We start from the raw sequence: 21039 nt of genomic DNA on the forward strand, positions 1-21039 counted from the left end.
GAAAAAGATACAAAGACTGTGAAATAGCTATAACTTCTGAAAGAGACTATCTTTTTTTTTTATTGTGTTTAAGAAGTACTGGCATGAAAACACAAGATTGGACAAATCAGTGAAAACTGTCATGAGATATGGAATCTGTCAGCTGTGGATTACTTTCAAAAATCTACTTCAGTTTGGTATTTGAGTCACATTAGTCATAAATCACGTGGACTGTGTGATTAGGCATGGACAAACGCAATCCTATCAGGTTTTACTTCTGGTCCAAAATTTTTTTCAAAGGGCAAAGTTAGGTTAACTTGATGTTGCACAATGAATTAGGGAGAAAATATTGAAGAAAACCTATAACGAAATAAACTCTCTTACTGTAACCTTCACTAATTCCAACCACCAGTCACCTGACAACATATTAAGACCTCACAGATGCCAAATAAACCTTTCCCTACTGCCCCGCATCCTAATTCACAAGGATTCTTTAATTCTTGGCAGAACTCCACCAGGGTCTAAAGTTATGTTTCTGTGGCTGCTGAAAGCATCCAGGGAGTCACTGAAGCAGCTTTGGTTACAGCAATAAATAGAAGTGGCTGGATCTGGAGTCTCTCTCTTCCTCTCTCCCTGTTCTCATCCAGTTCTATTACCATGGTACTTCAAAATCAGTGAAGTTGTGCAACAATCCCTTTCATCCTTTCTGCTCTAATTAGGCAATTCTACATGTCTGTCTTGATAGGTGGGGCTTACTGAAGCACTTAATCAGTTTCTGGAGGGGCATCATAGTGCCAATCCAAATGCTTATTTAAACAGAGCTGTAGTGCCAAAACCAGCATATTCTGCAGCAGCATGGAAACAACAGAATCTGTGAGACACAGATTGCCTCTCACACTTTTTTTTTTTTTTTAATCAGCCTTCAACGTGAAGTAGCACTTGTCCTGTATTCATCCTGCACAAGCTTAACAGACGTTAGTCTAGAGACTAAAGCACAGGAAGCATTTTATATTATTGGGCTTCCTGGCAAATAAAACAATTACAGCAGTTCCAGTACAAGCCCTTCCTGAAACCGTGCTAACGAGGCTCTGAGTCTTAAAAACTGCATTTAAATCAAATGATTCATTTGCAAACCCATCACATATAGCACACACGTGGTAGGTGTGGGTCATTTCATTGAAATTAGAAAGCAAATGTCTCTATACATGAGAGGTCACCAGTTGTTGTAAGTTAAAATCTTTTCCAGTGTTAGGCATAATTAAAATACTCTAACAATGGTTTCAGTAATTTAAACATTGCAGTATTGTTGTAATATTTTTCTAGGCTTCAAGAGTTCACAATTGTTTGGTCCAATCAAATCTGGGAACACTGGAGAAGTTATCACCCATCAAGGTAATTACTTTCAAGTTGAAATAATTACTCCATCAATGTTAATGGTCTTTCAACTTCAATAAAGCACTCACCTGCCGATAATCACAGCTAACCTCTTGCTCTCATGCAATTCCCTCTCTATTTAGCGGGTTATATTACAGCCGTTAGAGTGGTCACTTGTCCTGAACAGCTGCTGAATTTCACTTTGATCGGCTGTGAACCATAAAAAAATTAGTCATCTGTGTATGATTTCCCCCTAACCCAGAAGCCCTTGCATAGCTAAGGATCTGATCTTTTGGCTGTACTAGGGCACTGCTGGAGCAGCCATCTTGTTTCTAGTTGGGGATACTTTCCACTTGCTAACAGCAGCACAGGAGCCTAATTAACTTTTGCCCTCCACTGCCGTTTACAGCTTTCATTCTTTGCTAAGTAGCACATATTCTGAATTTATGGCTTGTGCAGGGATTCCTCCATTTACTCTCCTCTTGTTTTCTTACAGTTCAGTCCACTTCCCAGGTATCTGAAACAGGAATGTATAAAAAAGTTTTACTGGTCTCTCTCTTTGGCATATTTTTCTTGTGCCTGTGGTCTACATTCCCTCTTCTATAAGGAAGTTTTCATGTATAGTCCTGCATATTGAACTTCTGAATAATGAATAATGCCATATACAAGGAGGTTAATAATCATGTGGTAAGTCACATCCAATGTTGCCAAATGCTCACTGGTCTATTAGAGGATACAAAAATGAAAGATCATGCACGGATGTGTTAAGTATTTCTGAATGTGATAAATAGACTTGAGCTAACTCTGGATGCAAGATTGCAGAGATCTGTAAAATCCTGCATAGGGACCTTGTGTATATGGCAGTACTGGCCACTTAAGATTATTTCCAATATATGTTATGTAGAGCTTTACAATAAGCAGTTGTTATTTTCTTATTTTTATTCTGGTTGAATATTTAATATACAAATTATCGTTTGGTTATTAAAGCAAAATCATGCAAGCCAAAGCCTTATTCTCCTACGAAGGCCTCTATTATTATTGCTATTCTGCAATATGTCTACAGATTTGCCTACCAGACATGAAGCATCTGCCAAGAGAAGCTTGGCCAGTGTAGTTACATACCACCTCCCCAAATAATGTAAGGTAAGCCAACATATGTTCTCAACTGTTAGCATAGCTACATCCAAACCAAGGGCTTTGCTGGTGCAGTGTTATCAGCTAAGAGACATATTAATTTTTTACACCCTAAGCTGACTTAGGTATGCCAAAAAAGCCTGGTAGGATAAATTTGGCAGGAGGGCTTCATATTGCAAAACACAATGTGAGTAGACGTGTGGTTCCAGGTAGGCACAGATGTAAGATTATCAAGGAATAAGGTCTGTAATGCACACACCTCTCTCTTGCATCCTGTAACAAGCACACTGTACTTTTCATCACACACTGCTGAGGCAGGCTTGACACACAGGCCTTAATTCTACATAACACATTAACACAGAACACAGGACTTAAATCTACATAACAACAGGGGGCACTGCTGAATGCAGGCAGGGTTTTTCTTTACAACCCTCAGCTCCGGATGCTTTTTGCTTACTCTTGTCCTCCAAGCATTCCAACAGCTCCACATTCTTTTATTTTTTGCTTATCTTTTTGGCTTGTTTGAATTCTCCTGCTTATGGTAAGCAACCAAGTATTTGATACAATTGTCATGGGAGAGACAGCATTACTTATCTGCTATACATCTATCAAGGAAAAGTCCAAACATTTTGACTTCACAGCCATGTTTGACACGCAGCAGTTAAACAGCTCTGATGCTTTGCTGCCATTTGTGGTACTGGCCTTACAATGAAATCAGCTGTGGGTGCTGCATTGACAAGCTTAAGCCCTATGTTCAGAAGAGGGAAACATCATCTTTGACAATCTATTCATTTTCTGCAGGGTTCTGTAAATGAGAACTTACTGTCAATCCATTGCCCTGTAAACACATCTGTCTTACATTAGTGTTGTCAACAAGGCCCTAAATATCATTCTCCCTTTAAAGGGTTAAAATGTATCAGGAAGATACTGTGGAAGCAGCTTGCACTATAACCAGTCTTGACTTGACTTCGTTCTGCAAATAAACCAGAATGTCAGTTTAACTTGCTGTCACATACCATCCATCACTACACTCCTGGCCAAGCAAGCTAGGGAGATGGGTGACACCACTCTTTAACTGCAAACCATCAAAATGGCTCATGTGTACATCATCTGCTGCTTACGCTGAAGGGAGATCCTCCTTCGTATGAGTGGCAGCCGCTTTTACTCTCAGGACGGAGTTCTCATTTTTATCTCCATAGGCAGTGCAGAATTTCAAAGGATTGGTGATTACCTTAAGGTACTGGACAGCCATAACTTCAACATGTTAATTCAAGTACAGATTAATTAACCTTCAATGGAGAGTGAATAGCTACATTTTGGGAAGGTAGACTGGTTAAGTCTGTCAAATGGTTTGAAAACCCAGAAGATGCTTCTCATTTGGCTTTTGAAATGGATGGAAAAGAAGCTGCTACATTATAACAGTCTGCAGTGGCAATCGCAAGCCCTTAATTTGTATCCTGCAGTGCCACCAGGATTGTATTTATACTTTGGATTTTGGGCAAGCATTATGTGCTGTGGCAGGCAACTGGGCTGCAACCAATGAGAGAAAGGGTGGGATCGGCTACTGTGATTCTAGCACTGCTTTTTCTCTGGAATAATCTAATGGGATAAGAATGGAGTCTAACAGATTAAATAAAGGACCGAACTCATTGCTCACTTAATACTTTAAGTCTTGCTTGTAACATGCAAGCTTGTGTGAGAGAATGACTAATGGCATATCCCACGAGGGAGCTCCAATAGAGATGCTTTAGGAGATTAAATGATTTAGCTTAGTACCCCTGAAAGCTATATTTTAAAGGGGCAGAAGTTTAATCATTGGAATGCTAGTTCCTTCAATAAAATTACATTTTAATTAAAGTGTCTCATTCACAAAGCTACAGTTAAGGGTATATCAGCAATTTCATGATAAAACTCTATTTTAAAGGGACTATAACTTTGAAAGTTGCTGTCCAGGTTTTCTCTTGTTAGGATAATTGACCTGACCTCCAAAAGATATCTTTGATAACAGAACTCTATGCACTCTATGTCAATAACTTTGATTCAAAGCTTTAGCTGTTCCATTAGGTTCAGAAGAGGAAGGATTCAGATCTCAGCTCCTTGTTATAAAATAGGCAACAACTCTATTGAGTTAGTGTAGCTGCAACAGCTTAAAGCGAGTGCAACTGATGGAAGGGCTGTGCAGAAAGATTTCTCCCCAAATGGTAATATAATGTTTAAAAATAAAAGAGCGTAGCAAAAACTAATAATCGATAAACAGTCATGACAAAGGAGAGTACGAAAAACATGCAAGTCAGCTTCAGTGCAGCATTAGTAGAACAAACATGCATATGCTGCCAGAATGACATTTTGAGTCAGGATAGTGTTTGGGGAAAATAAAGGATTTTGGAGTCAGGAAAATACTAATTCAGTAAATAATAGCTTGTTAATTTGAAAGGCCTTTAACTGATGCTGTTAAAGAAACACACTGTGGCAACATTATTTAAAAGGCCATTTTGGTAGGTTTTATTACCCACAACACAACCATCTTGGACATTTTCTGTTTTTGTTGGCATGCTTAGAAGGTATTGCAATGCATGACTAGCCAGGTCAATTCTGATGCTCAGCAACACACTGCATGCTGCTGAAGCAGAGTATTAGTAGAAGCCCTGTCATTTAAAATTTTAGATGTTCCATCACTGTGATGGTTGTGCTTTTTTCTCTCTTTTTTTTTTTTTTTTTTTTTTGAAACAAGTTAAAGGAGCAAAATACAACCATCCTACTGAAATTCAATATCTTTAGAATTCCAATCTACTTTAAAAGTTAGCATACATATAACAGAAATACAATTTTCGGCTTTCAGAAGCCAAATGTACATATTTCTATCATTCAGTTCAGAATCTGTTTTTTTTTTAATTATTATTTTATTATTATTATTATTTATTATTATTACTATTAATATATCTTTAGCCATCCATCCAAGAAGCTGGACACTAAACTGTTTTGGAACTGTATGACCACAAAAGTACACAAGATTCCTGAGTTGGAAACTTCGCCCGTGTTTTAATGTCATTATTTGTCTAAGGAAGTTACTTCAAGGTTACTATACTGGGTATTAGAGAGTATGTCCTTTAGGATCCTACATGAATAACAAACATAATGCTATTTAGTATTCTTAATTGGTTAGTTAGGAAATTAGAGGAGTTCCAGAATTATCCAATGTTAACATGGCCTATGAATTTCATTTAGACAAAATTCTAGGTTTATGGAGTTGAGGTGGTACTGCTATGGAAACCCAACCTTATTACAACCAGCTGAAACACTTTCTAAAAACTGTTTTCAGGAGGCTGCCAAATCCACTAGCTATCCTCATATATAGCACTGCAGTTCTATTTCTTCTCTATATGCTGTCTTTGTAGAAGGGCTAGTATGTAACATATAGATGGGAGGAGTAGTGGTAACTGCACTAACTACAACCACTTCTGTCACTGATTTGCATCATATTAGTCAGTTCACGGAACCACCTTCCCTGTCTATTCATCCACATACTGAATAGGAATGTTATATTTATGGATGGTCATGTTCGTAAAGTCTTTTGAAGGGAAAGGTATCTTAACAGTGTTAAAACAGTCTTAAAGTAATGTTTTATTGTATGTATGTGTAATGAAAGTAAAAGTCGATCTGCTTATATTACTAATGAATTATGAGGGGAATTTTTACAAAAGTGTATTCATGCAAATGCTTTGCATTTATGAACTATTTAATTACTAATGAATTAATTCAATTTATGAATCCAACTGAATTACAAAACTAGTATTAGATGCAAGAAGAGCAGATTTTGCTCTTCTTTGTGCAGATTCCGTGAAACTATTTTGACAATCAGACAAAGTATTCTCAGAGCAAGGCAGACAAAGTTAAATGCATGCATTCCTCAAGACATGGCCTATTTATGTTTTTGAGCAATTAACTTGCATCTACCAAGGAATAGATACTAATGTGAAGTGTTACAGTCTTCACTGGGCTAAATCCAAAATTTAAACCAAAAACCTACTTAGCAATTGGGAAAAACCACTTTTTAAATCCATGTTAAATGAGATTTTAAAAATACCACAGAGATCAAAGCAGCATAAAAGCAACCAAAACCTGGTTTTGTTGTATAGTTCTTACCATCACAGTTAGCGCAGTAACAGCTGGGATGCTCAGTGTTGGATCACTGTGCTTTTCTTGATAGACTACTCGATACAGAGATATAACACCATTGGGAGAAACAGGCTGGGTCCAGTTCAAACGCACTGAGTATGGACTTGTTGCTTGTGCTTCAGGGGCTCCCATGCCCCATGGGGAAGCCTCCAGAGTTCGGGTTGAGGCCCACAGGCTGTCTACTGACCCCACAGCATTTTGGGCTCTAATACGATACTCGTAGAGAGTAAAAGGTTGTAGAGCATCAGATGCATCAACAAATTTCAAAGCTCCTTCAGTCCAAATGAACAAAAGCAACTCTTCCTGACTGCCCACAGGACGTCTGAAATGAAATCAAAAGCAATCAAACAGTCACATGGTAATGGGTCCTGGAGATCTAAGTTCAGCTTGTAACTCCCAAAAGTACAGAACATATTTCTATACATTACACACACACAAGGTATTACCTATATCTCTTTGTGCCTTAAATGTATTTCCGTGAACCTGTGTCAGTTGTTTGAGTAGTGAAGAAGAGATTTTCAGGCAATTATTTAATCATTATTCATCTAGGAGAATATGATAAAACACTGCAAACAGATGTGCTGTCACACTCTGTAGTATCAGATTTACAATATAATACCACATTGTTCTTTCAGGATAGAACACATCAGGTGTTTCAAATTTCAAAATTTATAACATGAAATTTGAAATACATTTTAAGTTGTTAAAATAATGACTTGCAATATTTTGCAAAATTGCAATATAGCTGCAAGTTTTCAACATTTCTGAAAATCAAGCTATTTATGGAGATACTCATCTGAGGATCCCTCATTTACAGAAAATTAGCACAATTGTGAAAGAAAAACGTTACCTAGTGAGCAAGGGATAAATAGAATAACATGGCCTCAAAACAAAGGCTGCGCACTTTTTTATTCGTTTCCTCACAATAAGCATCCCATTTGTTCTTGCAAATGGAATAAGTAATCCCTTGTGCATAAACTCAGCAGAATTTGCAGCTATACCAGAAAAACTCATTAAAATATCACAAGGAATGCTTTTTATAATAAACTGTGTATTTTTTCCAGTGTTTTTTGTTTCAAAAATACAAACTTATACAAAAATACAGACTTAGATATATAAAGACAATTCATTGTGTAGGCTTTTGGCACATATAGATTTTTATTTTAATATTTATACTTACTTTTTCTTTATGTATATACATGTGTATGTGTATGTAGCATCCATTCCTACTACATCTGCTTGTTTAGGACCTGGAGCTATTCTGAGTATCAGAGGAGATTACAGATGAGCCTCACCCCCTTTCTAATGTGGCCCCTTCTAATATATAATTTACAACAGATGTAAAAAGGAAAGCACTCATCTTCAAAACAGAGTTATCAAATCAATTCTTTCACTTGGCATAAAAATGTTTGTGTGAAATTAAGTTGGTTACATTTAAACACTGTGATAAATCTCGGTGACAGTTGTGCTTTACTGCACATGAATTTAAGTATTTTCCCTACTCTTCACAAGAACCTTGGCCTTTGCAGAACGTAAAAGCACTTTCACCCTCCTTGCCAACAACAAAAAACAAATTACATTATCTGCCACTTTTATTGCAAGTAGGGCAAATTCACAGAAGTAAAATTAGTTTGTCTGACTACCAGGTGTCATCATCACTACACACACAAAGAAGATGAAGAACATTTTTTTGGCAAGAGAAAATCTGTATTTTGCAGAATTATTTTGGTTTTTATTTTGTTAGATCAATCCCAGTATTACTTGAAAAATACAAAAATGCATATTTTTATTTAAATGGACAATCTTAGCTTCTTTGTAATAAAACGTACTCAGGTACATAAGGCAAACATCAAGAATATAAAGAATAAATGTGTGTACACGGCTGTTTATTCATCCTTTGTGTGTATACATAAGTAAGGCATGTATGAGCATATTATTTTCTTACATGAAATGAAAGAACTTTTGCCAAACTCTGAGATAAGCAGGCTATACGGGCACTGTGTATTTTTAATTGTTAACACATTATTGAAAATGCAAGTGTTTTGAGGTAAAATGTCTCTAGAGTGGTAAAGCAGGCAAATTATAAGATATGTTGATACTGAGAACTGTTTGGCAGAACTGGGTGAATAATGGCACATAGAACTGGAAGGAAACATTCTCAAGCAATATTCTCTTGCAACAAAATGACATAGATGTCTAGACAAGTGGAGATACAAAATCTCCTCTTGATCCTCAAATTCCATCAGATATTTTTAGTACCAGCCCTCTGCAGAACTATTGCTTGGATCTTGTTCAATGACTTAGCGCAAGGCACACAATTCCAAAAGATGAATCGCTACTATGCCTTTTTAATGCACCTAAATACATAGTCTTCTCCTTATGTGCTCAAAAACATGCCTAAAGATCTCTGCTGATAAGTGAATAGAGAGTATATTACAGCACAATACAGTTCCATGTAGTATCTGTCTTGTCTGGCGAAGCACTGACACTTAAATGAATACATACATTTATGTTTTATAAATTCTACAAATTCTGTGATAAACAGTTTTTTCACACTGGAAGATCAAATATGCTACCAACAGTAAGCTCATCCACAGGCAAAGCTGTACAATGTAGTCTGGTTAAGTATTTAGATCTTATTACTGCTGAATATTTAATGAATGAAACTTATGGTTAGGTAAATGGTTCCATCTGTGGTGCTAAAAAACAGAGTATCTTCATGTATGAATAAACTTTGAACAGAAGTGGTTGAACAGTCTGTAATCATTTCAATCGTCTTAAGATTTAAGATTCAACTGCTCATTTAACTGGAAGTGTTTCTTATGTACAATGAGCTGCAAAAGAGAATAACATTTCCAAGAGCTGGAAGCTGTCTCTTAATCTGCATAGTCTGATTTGCTGCTTACATTCATTTTGAAGATGCTCAGATACAGTTATTTTTATAAGGGCAAACTCTCCCTGCCCCACAGCCAATTGGAGCCAGATGAAACAAAGAGGAGAACATAATCTTCTTTGTGACAGATGACTATAGAGCTGTATGCAGAGGACTACAACACTAACTGCAACTCTCACCCCTCAGTTTCCTTATGTGGAGGAAGACTCAGTGAATCCCTGAGGTCTTAGAGGTCAACTTCTCCATGTGTTTATCTTTCAACATGAACACAAAAGTAATGGTTTTTGTGGTGTCTGCTATTCCTAGGGTAAAACATTCTGAAATGATTTTGTGGGGAAACAATGCAGCACCAGCAATGTACCCCCTTCACCTCCACTCTCTCCCCCAGCTTCATATCCAACTAAACAAAGCAAGCTTCACTTGCCATTTGTTTACAACACTAATCTATACACACATCTATACTATGTGATTTGCATATTTTTCTCTTTCCTTTTTTTTTTTTCCCTATTTACAAGCATTGCTGTAAAAAATGTACCAAAGGAAATTGAGACTACTGCATAACATGCTAGGCTAGATTAGGTATTACATCAATTACAGGTATAAATAAAATCCTTCATGAGTTTTCATACCTATTGACATATCCATCCATAAGGATTTTTATATTAAACCATCTACTAATACATGTATGTGTGCCTTGGAAGCTGTCTTTGGTGTAGCTCATGGTAATGGTATAAGGGTAAGCAATTAAGTCATCATAAAGAATCAATCTAGAAGCCTCTGCACTGCAAGTCAGAGCAGTTAACAGCCATGGAGACATCTCCTGTGTCTTAAATTGCCTGTTGATTTTTTTCTGCTACATTTTCACCATCAGGATTGCTCAGCTAATGAGCTACATTACAATCTCACATACTTGTACTAAATAACATAATCTTGCTGAGCATGATGTAGACACTGGCAAAAATTCAGACTCCCTTAAGCCAGATATGAACCCAAATCCTTATAATTTTACTGGAAATATTAGGAGTCATCTTGTGCATCTTATACAGTGTGTACTGGTCATCAATAGAGAGCAGTTCCATTAGCTGATGTGAAGTACGTGTATATCTTATTAAAATACAGCAAGAAATATGTTATCTATTTCCATAATATTATTTTTCCAGGGTAGCAATTTCTCTGTTTGTCACAAGGATGTTATGTAATGATGAATGGAAAGAGAACTAGATTAGTTGATTGTCTCATGAACCACATCTTTTCTCATTCACAATCTCTTCTAAGTTGTGGTCTTTGCTGGAAAAGTTTAAAAGCCGCAGATCTGTGTTTAATATTGTTATATGAATCAAAAATAAAATGTCACCATCTTTTTTATCATTAACTAAAATTTTAATTTTTAGTTTCTGACAAAATGTCTGTGAACTTGCCAGTGTTTTTATTAATTTGAGTAGCAAGAATGAGTCCTGACATTTTAATGCAAGGATCTGCACCCACACTAGCTCCCCAAACATTCTAGGTTTTGAGTCAAATGAATTTATTTTCTAAGTGATGCAGTAAGGAAAAGGCATATGATGAAGAAGAAATTACATGCCATAACCTCCCATGGAAATACTGCAGTCTTACTGCTACAACAATGTAAGGCTATGTGTGGCTACAAAATGAAAAAGAACTATGTTCTTACATCCCATTTCTGATTTTTTTGCAGCTATCTGAGAAAGATTTGATATTGTTGTTGTCTAAGCACATTTAAACTTCAGCTGAAATAACTGCCAAGTGATTCATGCCTATGTAGGTGAATATAACGATTGTATCTGGAGCCCCAGTGCGCCATTTTCATTTCACTTTAAATAAAAAACAAAATGTATCTATGTCAGTCAGTGCCCTTCTGCTGTACTCAGAGGTATCAAACAGGCTACAATTATGATTGTGAAGTGATTGTGTCACATTGGAGGAAGGTTTATTGCTTTTGAGTCTGCTAGGCAGTAACACATTCTGTTTCATATTACTCTTTATATCATTGTTTGGCTGTGACTAGAATAATCAAATGCCATCAAATGCTGTCAAATTCAATTTACAGTATTTTTCATTGAAGCAGGCTTTCTGCATTATATTTCCTGTTTTCCTGTTCTATGGCTGCCATGGAATAGCAGCAGTAATCATCAGCTTTATTTACAAAACCAACAGAGTGAAGACATGTCTTAGGTTATAATGTACACTTTATTTCTCTTTATAAAGGAGAGGAACTTGGTATTTTTTGATGAGACAATTAAAAAGAGCAAAGAAAAGGGGAGCAAAGAAAAGGGTATTTCAAAAAAGTAGGAATTTTTAGAGACTACTGTGCTTAATGCAAAAGTGAATTTATATTAATTATCACTGCTGATTCAAAATGTAATTTGTTTCCCTGTCTTCTCAGTCAGAGCTCTAACATAATAATATGTCCCAAATTCTGCGTGGGAGGCCAGATTTAGCCCAGCATGCTTTTGCTATAAGTTTATAGTTGGGAAAAAAAAAAAAAAAAAAGAAAATTTAGAGTTTAAATCTTTTTCTAACATGTGGCTTGAGTTTTATGTCCTCTGACTTTCTGAAGCTATTCAAGAAGCTATTCATATACCCTTCAGCAAGCTTTTAAAGAATCAATGGGCACAGTAGATGTCAGTGCTCTGCTACTTTGATACTTCCCTAAACACAAATATCTTAACAGAAAAATCTTCACACAGAGTTTATGAAGCCCTCTAAGGGAGTGAGGATGTGTCAAATCAACCACCTAGACAGGGCAGCTGAGTTCAAACACCAAGGAACATAAATAGCTATAATTTAATTGGAAGATTTTATAGAATTAAACTGTACTATAATCACACTCCAGATTACTTACTCATAGACAGGAACATAATTCCTCTTAGAAAACTGTTTTGTGTTAGGAACTCAGAAACCACTTCAGAGTTTGAAAATCTCAACAATAGTGAATTACTCCTACTTCCTTTCCAAATTTTGCAATTGCCTATCAGAGAGGACTGAAGAAGGTACCTAGTCGTCTATGCAAACACCCACAATGAGCATTTATCTTTCAATTATTGCCTGTTCCTTTGATTTTTAGAAAAATGTATTTTCACCTTCTTTCTGTTACTGTAGAATAAGATTCTTGTCTCAGCTCTCATTCTCAATTTGTCTATCCCTACATCAGCATCTTGCCATAGCATTTGAAAACCAAGAAACAAGACAAACTTTACCATATACTTCTACATTTTTTCACATTCTAATATATCAAGGAATAAAGAAATTAACAGTTTAATATGGCTACAGAATCTGAGGTGATAAAGCACTTACCTGTGAATAAAGTAGTTAGTAATGATGCCATTTGGTGTCTTAGGTGGCGCCCATTTCACTTCTATGAGTGCAGATCCCATTGCTTTAACAATAGGTGGGCTCAATCCGCTAGGAGGTGCTTCAGCAGTTCTTGAGTATGTGCGACCACCCACTCCACACCCACCTACAAAAAGAGAAGTTTGTTTAGAGATAAGTGTTTCTTCCTTGACAAAAAAAAAAAAAAAATAAAAATTGAAAACACAAGAAAATAATGGAAATGAAAAAAAAATAATAAGCAAATAATGCAAAGCACGAGAAAATAATGGAAATATTCCAAATGGAATATACAAAGGCTACATTTACTGGATGAAACAATCAAAGGAAGTGAAAACCAAGAGAACACTTTGAACACTTCATGATTTGAAGAGAACACTTCATGATTTGTAATAAAACAAAACAGAAAATATATTAAAATATTCACTGGTTAGGGAATCTTTTCCGTGGTAAATTATTTAAATGTTCTTTCAAGCTGTCTAATCACAACTATTATACTGTCCTCACAAAACTCTTTGGGATCTCATAATGGTATTTACAATGTGCAACAATGTCCATAGGCCAGTAAGTTATATATCAGGACAAGAGGCTTAAAATAATAAAAATTTTGGAGAAATTTGAGAAGAAGCCAATTTGGATTTCACTGACATGCTAGGATGACAGTGACAGAATTGGCTTTTTTCATCCATTAGCTAAACTTTTCTTTGAGATGGAATTCAGGACTGAGCATTTCTAGACTAAGCTACCAGAAATAACAGTACAGTGAAAGCTGATGAATGTCAAGTCAAGAAGCTCCCAATGAAATGGTGCCTCATTTAATTATTAAAGACTCATTTAAATAAGTGCAACTCCATCAGTGACTTTCTTATAACTTTCACCAGTGCAGGTGAGAACAGAATTGGTTTTAAGGTATCAGTTTAGAAAGATTTCAGATTTTGAGAATTTCTACTAAGTTTAAAGAATTTTGTAATCTTTGGGCTCTTCTCTAGTGTCTGTGATTAGTATTTCTTCCAGGTGAACAGCTACAGAACCCATTTTGTTCTGTATGCATATTTTCAATAATTGTTATGCTATTGCGAATGGCTTTTAATAAAAAGGTACATATTACCTAAAATACATTTTTAAAATCTCCATTTAAAATATTCATGATATAACATGGAGAAATATTTAATGCTTCATTCAGTGCTAGGCTTTCTTTTCACTAGGTAAACATTTCACTCTGATGTAGAAATATTATTTTATCTGTTTTCATGAGTTGAATCTATTTGGCAAATCTCCATTTCTTTCCAGTCATGGAGGTGAGTCTTTAAAAAAAAACTCTTACCATTCTGGCATGCTTGCAGTCTTATCTCATACAGGGTATAGGGATCTAGGCCATCCACAAAAGCAAAATGCTCCTGACCTGCTGGCTTCACTAGCAGAGCGGGGCTGCTTGCATTTAGTAAGATGTTGTATTCCAGAGGCGTACCGACAGCAAATATCCCTGTTGTGAAACAGCAAAGAACCAGTGATTATCTGAAATACTAACAACAGTGCACAACAACTTCAAAGAGACATTCAACATATACAATTTTACATGTAAGCCCCTCTGGAGGTTTTGCCTACTGTCTCTTTTGGAAACTAAAAACATTTAAACATAAACTGGAAAAGATCCACCTGCAGATCGTAACTGGAAGACAGACATTACAGTTCTTAGTTAAAAATCAAAATTCAATTCAGTCAATGCAAGTGTTGCAATTGCTACTTCTGGGAAGAGGAGTGACCTTATAATTGGGAATCAGGCAGCTTTTATTTCCTTATTTTGAAGAGCTAACAGCTACTAAGCACCACTTTTGGAGTGTAGAGTCATATGATCAAAGTGAATTGCCTCCATTTGGCAAATTATCCCTTGTTAGCCCAGCAGCAGTACCTGAGTGTAGGTGCTTAGCCTTTTCTACTAGAAAAGTACAGTACACTAACCAACAAACGTTGGTTACAACATCATTTCATCTGATATAAAACAAACTATTAGTTTTTATTTTTTGTTGAAGAGAAATGAAACTGATTTTTACTATCTTGTTCAAATTCAAACATTTTTACACTCTATTCATCTTCCCATGCTGTCAATTCTTTGTTTTCCAGTTCTGTTGAGAAGCTGAAAAATTTAATATTTGAAGAGAACAAACTAAGCCATACACCATCACTTCAGAATGACTGGCAGAAGTTCCTGGATCTTGTTGTGTTTCTTTCCACATCGCTTCTCAATGTTTTTTGTTTGTTTGTTTGTTTTTCCTTTGTTTGGTTGTTTTGGTTTGGTTTTTCTTGTTTGTTTGGCTAGTGGTTGTTTTCAAAGGGTGTGGAGAGAAGAGCTACATTAGGCTGCAGCTCTCTGTATCCTTGTATTCCAGACCCATCAATATTCACAGTCAGAAAGCCTCCAGCTACTATCTAAATGAGACTCTTTTCCTTACTGGTGTCTTTGGGTGAAAGAAGAATCCAGGGTACATGAACAAAACATAACAGCAATTATTTTCCAGTAATTAGGACATGGGCTTTTCATTGTCTCTCTACTACTGTTCTACACAGACAGCAGTGGTTTCATAAAACCAAGAGAATAACCAATGAAGAGTTTGTCAGTTAAGTGTATTTCCTTCATTCTGCAGTCACTTAAGGCATAGCCCTAAGTAAAAACAAAGTACAAGAAGACATAGACAAGGTACCTTTCTGAAACGAGTCAAGATGCATCTGATTAGCAAGAGCGCGTTGTTCTTTCAACACAATACCTACTTTGGATGTCACAGAGATTTCTTTGTGATTGCACCAAGAACCAGATGCCTTTAAGCAGTTCTGAGACTCATCTAGATCTTGAGAAACTTTGTTAATTTGGAAAACAAGTCCCTTCTTTCTTGTAATTGTAGCTTTGGTGCATTTCTGATAAAGAATATTTGTTGATACTATCACCCTGAAGCTAATAATGCATTTTTTTCCACTGTTATGAATATGCACATTAAAAAAAATATACAGGAAATTGGAAAGATTTCAAATTTCTTCATGGTATTATAAACAGATGTACTTTGGAAGATCAGAAAAATCTTTGAAATACCAAGTTTTTACAATTCTCAAAAGAAAAGTGGGACATAAAAATCCCAAAGAAATATGAATATGCTACTTCACTAGGTGCTAGACAAATGAAATGCTGTTATACTAAAAAAATGAAAAAATAGCCCTGCACTGTAGGCATGGCTTCAACCTTATTCAATAGCTCAGTTTATATGAAGAAGGTGCTGACATTAACCACTGAAGGAGGTGAAGGGAGAAGGCAACAGATAAAATACCAATGTATTTTTTTTCCTCAGTGTAAAGTTTCAAAGAAAAAATAATTAAGAGCAGAATAACAGAAATACAGCTTTTTAAGTTGTGCAGGATACTACAAAGGAAAACTGAGAGGTGATCTTGAAGTATAGTAGATGGCTCCTGCAAGAAATATATATTTTTTTTTTGCTGAGGTAAGGTAAGGTAGTCTTCTTCTCCAGTCCTTATGACAAACCAGGTATTTCAGCAAGAAACGTCTACTAACTTATGAAGTGACACAAAATTCATGTAATTCATTTTTTTTGCATCTGGTAAGTGCATTTATTCTAGGCAAAATCACCAGCACCTTAAAAATTTGAACTATTCAGAATACCTGGGTTCCCAAGGAAGCTTAAGTACAAGCAAGGACAGCTGAATCCAGATGTCAATATGAAGCAAATGATACCTGTTTCAACATAACTCTGTCCAACATTCAGTCTATATCTCAGCCGAAATGCTAAAACAAAAACCCATAATCTTAATCTCCTCCTCCTAAAGGCAGAAAATGTTTAATGAATGATACCAATAATAAATATGGTCAGCAGAAAAAGTATTCTGAGGAAGTGAACAGGAAACTGTAAATAAAACTACATGAAAAATTCTAATATTTTTCCACAATTTGATTAAATTAATTCAATGCCAAGATCAAAGGATCACTTTATAATCTGTAAAAATGAAGAAATCCACCCATGCAACACAAAAACGTGTCAAAAAAACTTTTTATATTCCAGAATAGCCTTTAGCATCTGCAGCCAGTCTGAAACGACTACCTTGTGTGCTCTGATGACTGAAGGAAATGAAATGGTCATATTTGTTCAAGTCAGCTGGGAAACCACACGACTTGGTTAGTTCCAGAATTCATAAATTTATGTCAGAATAAAGGGGACCGTAAAAGCACAAGTGAACCAATTTACCCTAAGTGCAAATGGCAGTTTTGTTATTTGGTGTCAAAGTTACCATGAACACAATGACAACCTGCCATAACACATTTTCATGTTCACTAAAGAACAAGGATTTAGTTGGTTAATATTCCCAGCAATGCTCTTTTTCATAATTTACAACAACTAGATGCTGATAGGTTATTTAACATTTATGAAGTTAAGATGTAATCAGAAAAACCCTGATTATCTTTACAAATAAAAAAGTTAAATTATTCCACTTTTTTTCACTGTGACTTCATTTCACAGCAGGTGCACACTCTGCAATGGGACAAGTCAATCAAACTAAACCTTTTTTTTTTTTTTTTTTTTTTGTGGGCATATTTGGATAATGTTCAATGGACAATTCTGTGCAAAAACTCTGCAAATTTGGTTTAACTGCTCTGTGTACTTCAAAACTAATGGAGCTCATAAAATTGAATCTGAAGCACAAGTTGCCTAGATTTAGGGAGAAAAGACACTGCCTGTTTTACTGACTGGTCACCAAAAATCTCTTTGAAGTCAATTGATGAAAACTGTTTAATATGATGTGAAACTCCATCACAATTCAAGCAAAATGGCTGAACTGTTTCAGTTAAAGTCAACAAATAATAAAAATGATAATTCTATTTAAAAAAAAAAAAAGCAGGAGAAAGAAGTCTAAAGTAATATTTTATTTTTTAATCTCAGACAATAAAAACATGTATTTGGCTTTCTGATTTTAAATATTAAAAATAAACTTTATGTATCCAGGTATCATTCTGGTTGTAACAAGTGTTCCCAATAAGACTCTGAAGACAGTAGCAGATGGAGATGCTGATTACTTTCAAGATGCAGAACTTCGAAAAATTTGGCCTACAGTGATGTGGTGTGTACACTAATTTATATGAGAGAACCGAAAAGAGGAAATGTTACATTGCCCTAGCACAAGTCAGCACAATTTGTTAGACCATCTTCTGAAATAAACAAGAAAACAGGTTAGCTGGGGAAACTAAGAGACAAAGATAAGACACAAATGTTATTCAAATACCAAATTTGATCAAAATAGAAATCCAGACATGTTACACAACCTTTGCTCTAAGTGCTAAAGCAAACCCAGAGATGGATGAAGTTGATTATTAAAACATGATGTAAGAAGGAATTTTAATCCAGGTGATCATTAACATATGAAGCAAGTAATGTAGAAGCAGAGGACAGAATTTTATTTCTTTTGAGCATGTTCTGTTTTTGTGTTGCTGCCAGCAACTGAGTATATGCAAGAGAATGAGGACCCCAGTGAGGACCAATGGGGTTGTCAATGAGTTGAAATGCAGGACAGCTACCTACCTACCTACCTATCAATAACATTTATGGATATGCCTTGGGAGAATTACTATTTTTTCCCATTCAGCTTTTCTGCTTCTATTCATGGCACTAATAGTTCCACAGTAATTGTAACATATCCTTCGGTAACGTATCAGTGAAATGTACCATACCTTTGAGGTCTGTTCACTGAGGCAATGCAACACAAGATAATGGGATGCCCATTTCATAAAAAAAAGTCCTATTTTCCATAGTGAGTGAGGTGTGTCAAATATTTTTTTTTTCTGAATCCATCACTTTAGCCACTACTTGGCTACCTTGCTATTTAGTTAAGTCAGGAGTTGTCAAATGACACATATCTGTGAAGTTATGATTTAGATACATCACAGATTTTGAAACATTATAATGAAAGCAATCAAAAAGGAAGGTCTGCATAATACGATACCATTAATTAATACTGAGGGTGAATATTTGATCTAAATTTATTACAGCAGATAAGTAGATAGAATGCCAAAGCATCCCTGATATCCAGAGACAGGAAGACATTATGACCAACCACCCTCTCATCAAAACTTGGCTAATATAAAGCACTTTTTTCAGAAAGACTATCAATTAAAACACCCCTCTTGTCAAGGAATGAATGACAATCCATATAATAAAAGCTGCATTCTGGGTTTTAAATGGAAATATGTATTATTTCAATATACCATGTTGGATTCACATACAGAAAAAAAAAAATAGAGAAAAGGTCTACTACATCACACAGTGACGTGAATTCCAGCAAGCTGGGGATATATGGGCCTCAGAGGTCTGCATGCACAGAACCTGTTAACGGGCTGTATCTCATAACAGAACATCAGAACCTCCAAAATAAACCTCCACCTGCATGACCCAAAGTCTTCCTATTGTGAAAAAAAAAAAAACAACACCAAGAGCGCAAAGGTCTCAGAAAGAACATGAAGCAGGATTATGAACAGTCAGGAACTAATTTCTAGCACACAGTGTTTATTTTAGTATCATGAAGTAACATTTCTCTGCTCTTAATATTCCCCATCCCTGTACAAAAGATCAGCTAGGGGCCCTGGAGCTCTGTGATAAAAACAACAACATTTTTTCCTTTCCTGTTTATCCTGTCAGGGGCACCGCATAAAGAAGAATCCCTTATCCAAACTTAAAGGCTTAAAATAATAGACACCACAACACAGTGACAGAGGAAGGGACTGAGTCACCAAATATCCACAAAAGTAAGATAAGCTTTCAGGATGCATCCCAGTACCTGGAAAGAGGGACATGTACTTTCACCTGACTGAGGAGAGCAATTCCTACAGCTGTGTGAATATATCAAACCCTCATCCTCTACAGTACACTCATAAGATCCAATCTCTTCTTCAACCCTCTGATCTTGTGGTTTCAGAAATATAGAAACCTTTGTACACACTGTCTTCATTGCAATATTACCAAATGTCCTACACAAAGCCCAATTCTCCTTATATGTTTGCAACCTGCTATGAGTAACAGGAATTTGAGCAGCTGGGAAAGAAAAGGTCCAGAACAAGAAGGACAACTTTTTCTGTGAAATGCCCCACTCAACAAAAACCTATTCTTTTCCAGTATATTCCTATGTTTTAAATCTATTTATAATATGGCTGAATACTTTGTATCTTAAATTATATTTATTATCAAAACTATAATACAGCATGAGTCACTTTCTAATAAAACCAACTGTAGATTATATGCCATTCGAATTCACCTGCCTTCTGCTGGGTTCTAAATCCTTCCAGGCAGTAGGGAGAAAAGTTTAATTTAAGATTTTAATCTTTTTCATATATTATATCATTTCTATAATGGATTTTGTGCTTCTGAAAACTAAAAGATTGACAGCTCAGGGTATTATAGATTTATTAATCATTGCTTAAATGGGTAGGGTGAACACTGCTAAGCACTACCACAATACTTGCAATCCAGCACTGAAGGCAAAACACCTTTACTAGGTCACTTTATTTTTAATGCCAATTGATGCTACTGTGACTGCTCTGCAAAGTACAAACATCTTAAATAATTAGGAAGAGGTGACATCAAAACTTCCTTGAGTTCACTGATAAAACATATATTATTGCTATTGCAATATGCAAACATCTGAAGTGTCTAAAAAACCTGACCTCAGTATAACTGAAAAAAACTAATATCTTGGAAAACACCTTGCTGGAGAGGAACTACACAAGACAGAAAACTTTTCACTTATATTGCTCTCATTGTTCCACAATAACTATACCATATCATTTTTATCATATCAGCAAACCATAGCAGTCACTTAAGCTGTGATCTACATTAACAAAATGGAACACATTTTCTAACATAAAAAGATGATGTTATTCAAATATTCCTTCTTAGCCTACCTCTGTAGCAGGCCAAGACAACCTGGTAATGTTCAGGAGCAGAGGAACAAGAGCTGAAAAATTTTGGGGCATTTCCTGACCTACAATACTGCAAGGTAATACACCCACATAACACTAAAGTGCTGTGGTGAATAAAACTTATCAGGTCAAAGCTATCATGGGATCTCTGTACTATACTCTTAAATGGTTT

General features: G+C 35.8%; 1 protein-coding gene across 1 annotated transcript in view; it reads right to left on the reverse strand.

Annotated features, from left to right (window-relative positions):
* Nucleotides 1–21039, reverse strand: part of USH2A (usherin) — a 404558-nt gene that overhangs the window by 45173 nt on the left and 338346 nt on the right. Inside the window, exons 59-61 of the mRNA XM_068675985.1 lie at nucleotides 14229–14387; nucleotides 12872–13034; nucleotides 6631–6985 (exon numbers count right to left, since the gene is read on the reverse strand). Of these exons, the coding sequence (XP_068532086.1) occupies nucleotides 6631–6985; nucleotides 12872–13034; nucleotides 14229–14387 (677 nt within the window). The remainder of the gene's footprint in view (nucleotides 1–6630; nucleotides 6986–12871; nucleotides 13035–14228; nucleotides 14388–21039) is intronic.

Source organism: Anas acuta, chromosome 3 (genome assembly GCF_963932015.1).
Source record: "Anas acuta chromosome 3, bAnaAcu1.1, whole genome shotgun sequence".
NCBI lineage: Eukaryota > Metazoa > Chordata > Aves > Anseriformes > Anatidae > Anas > Anas acuta.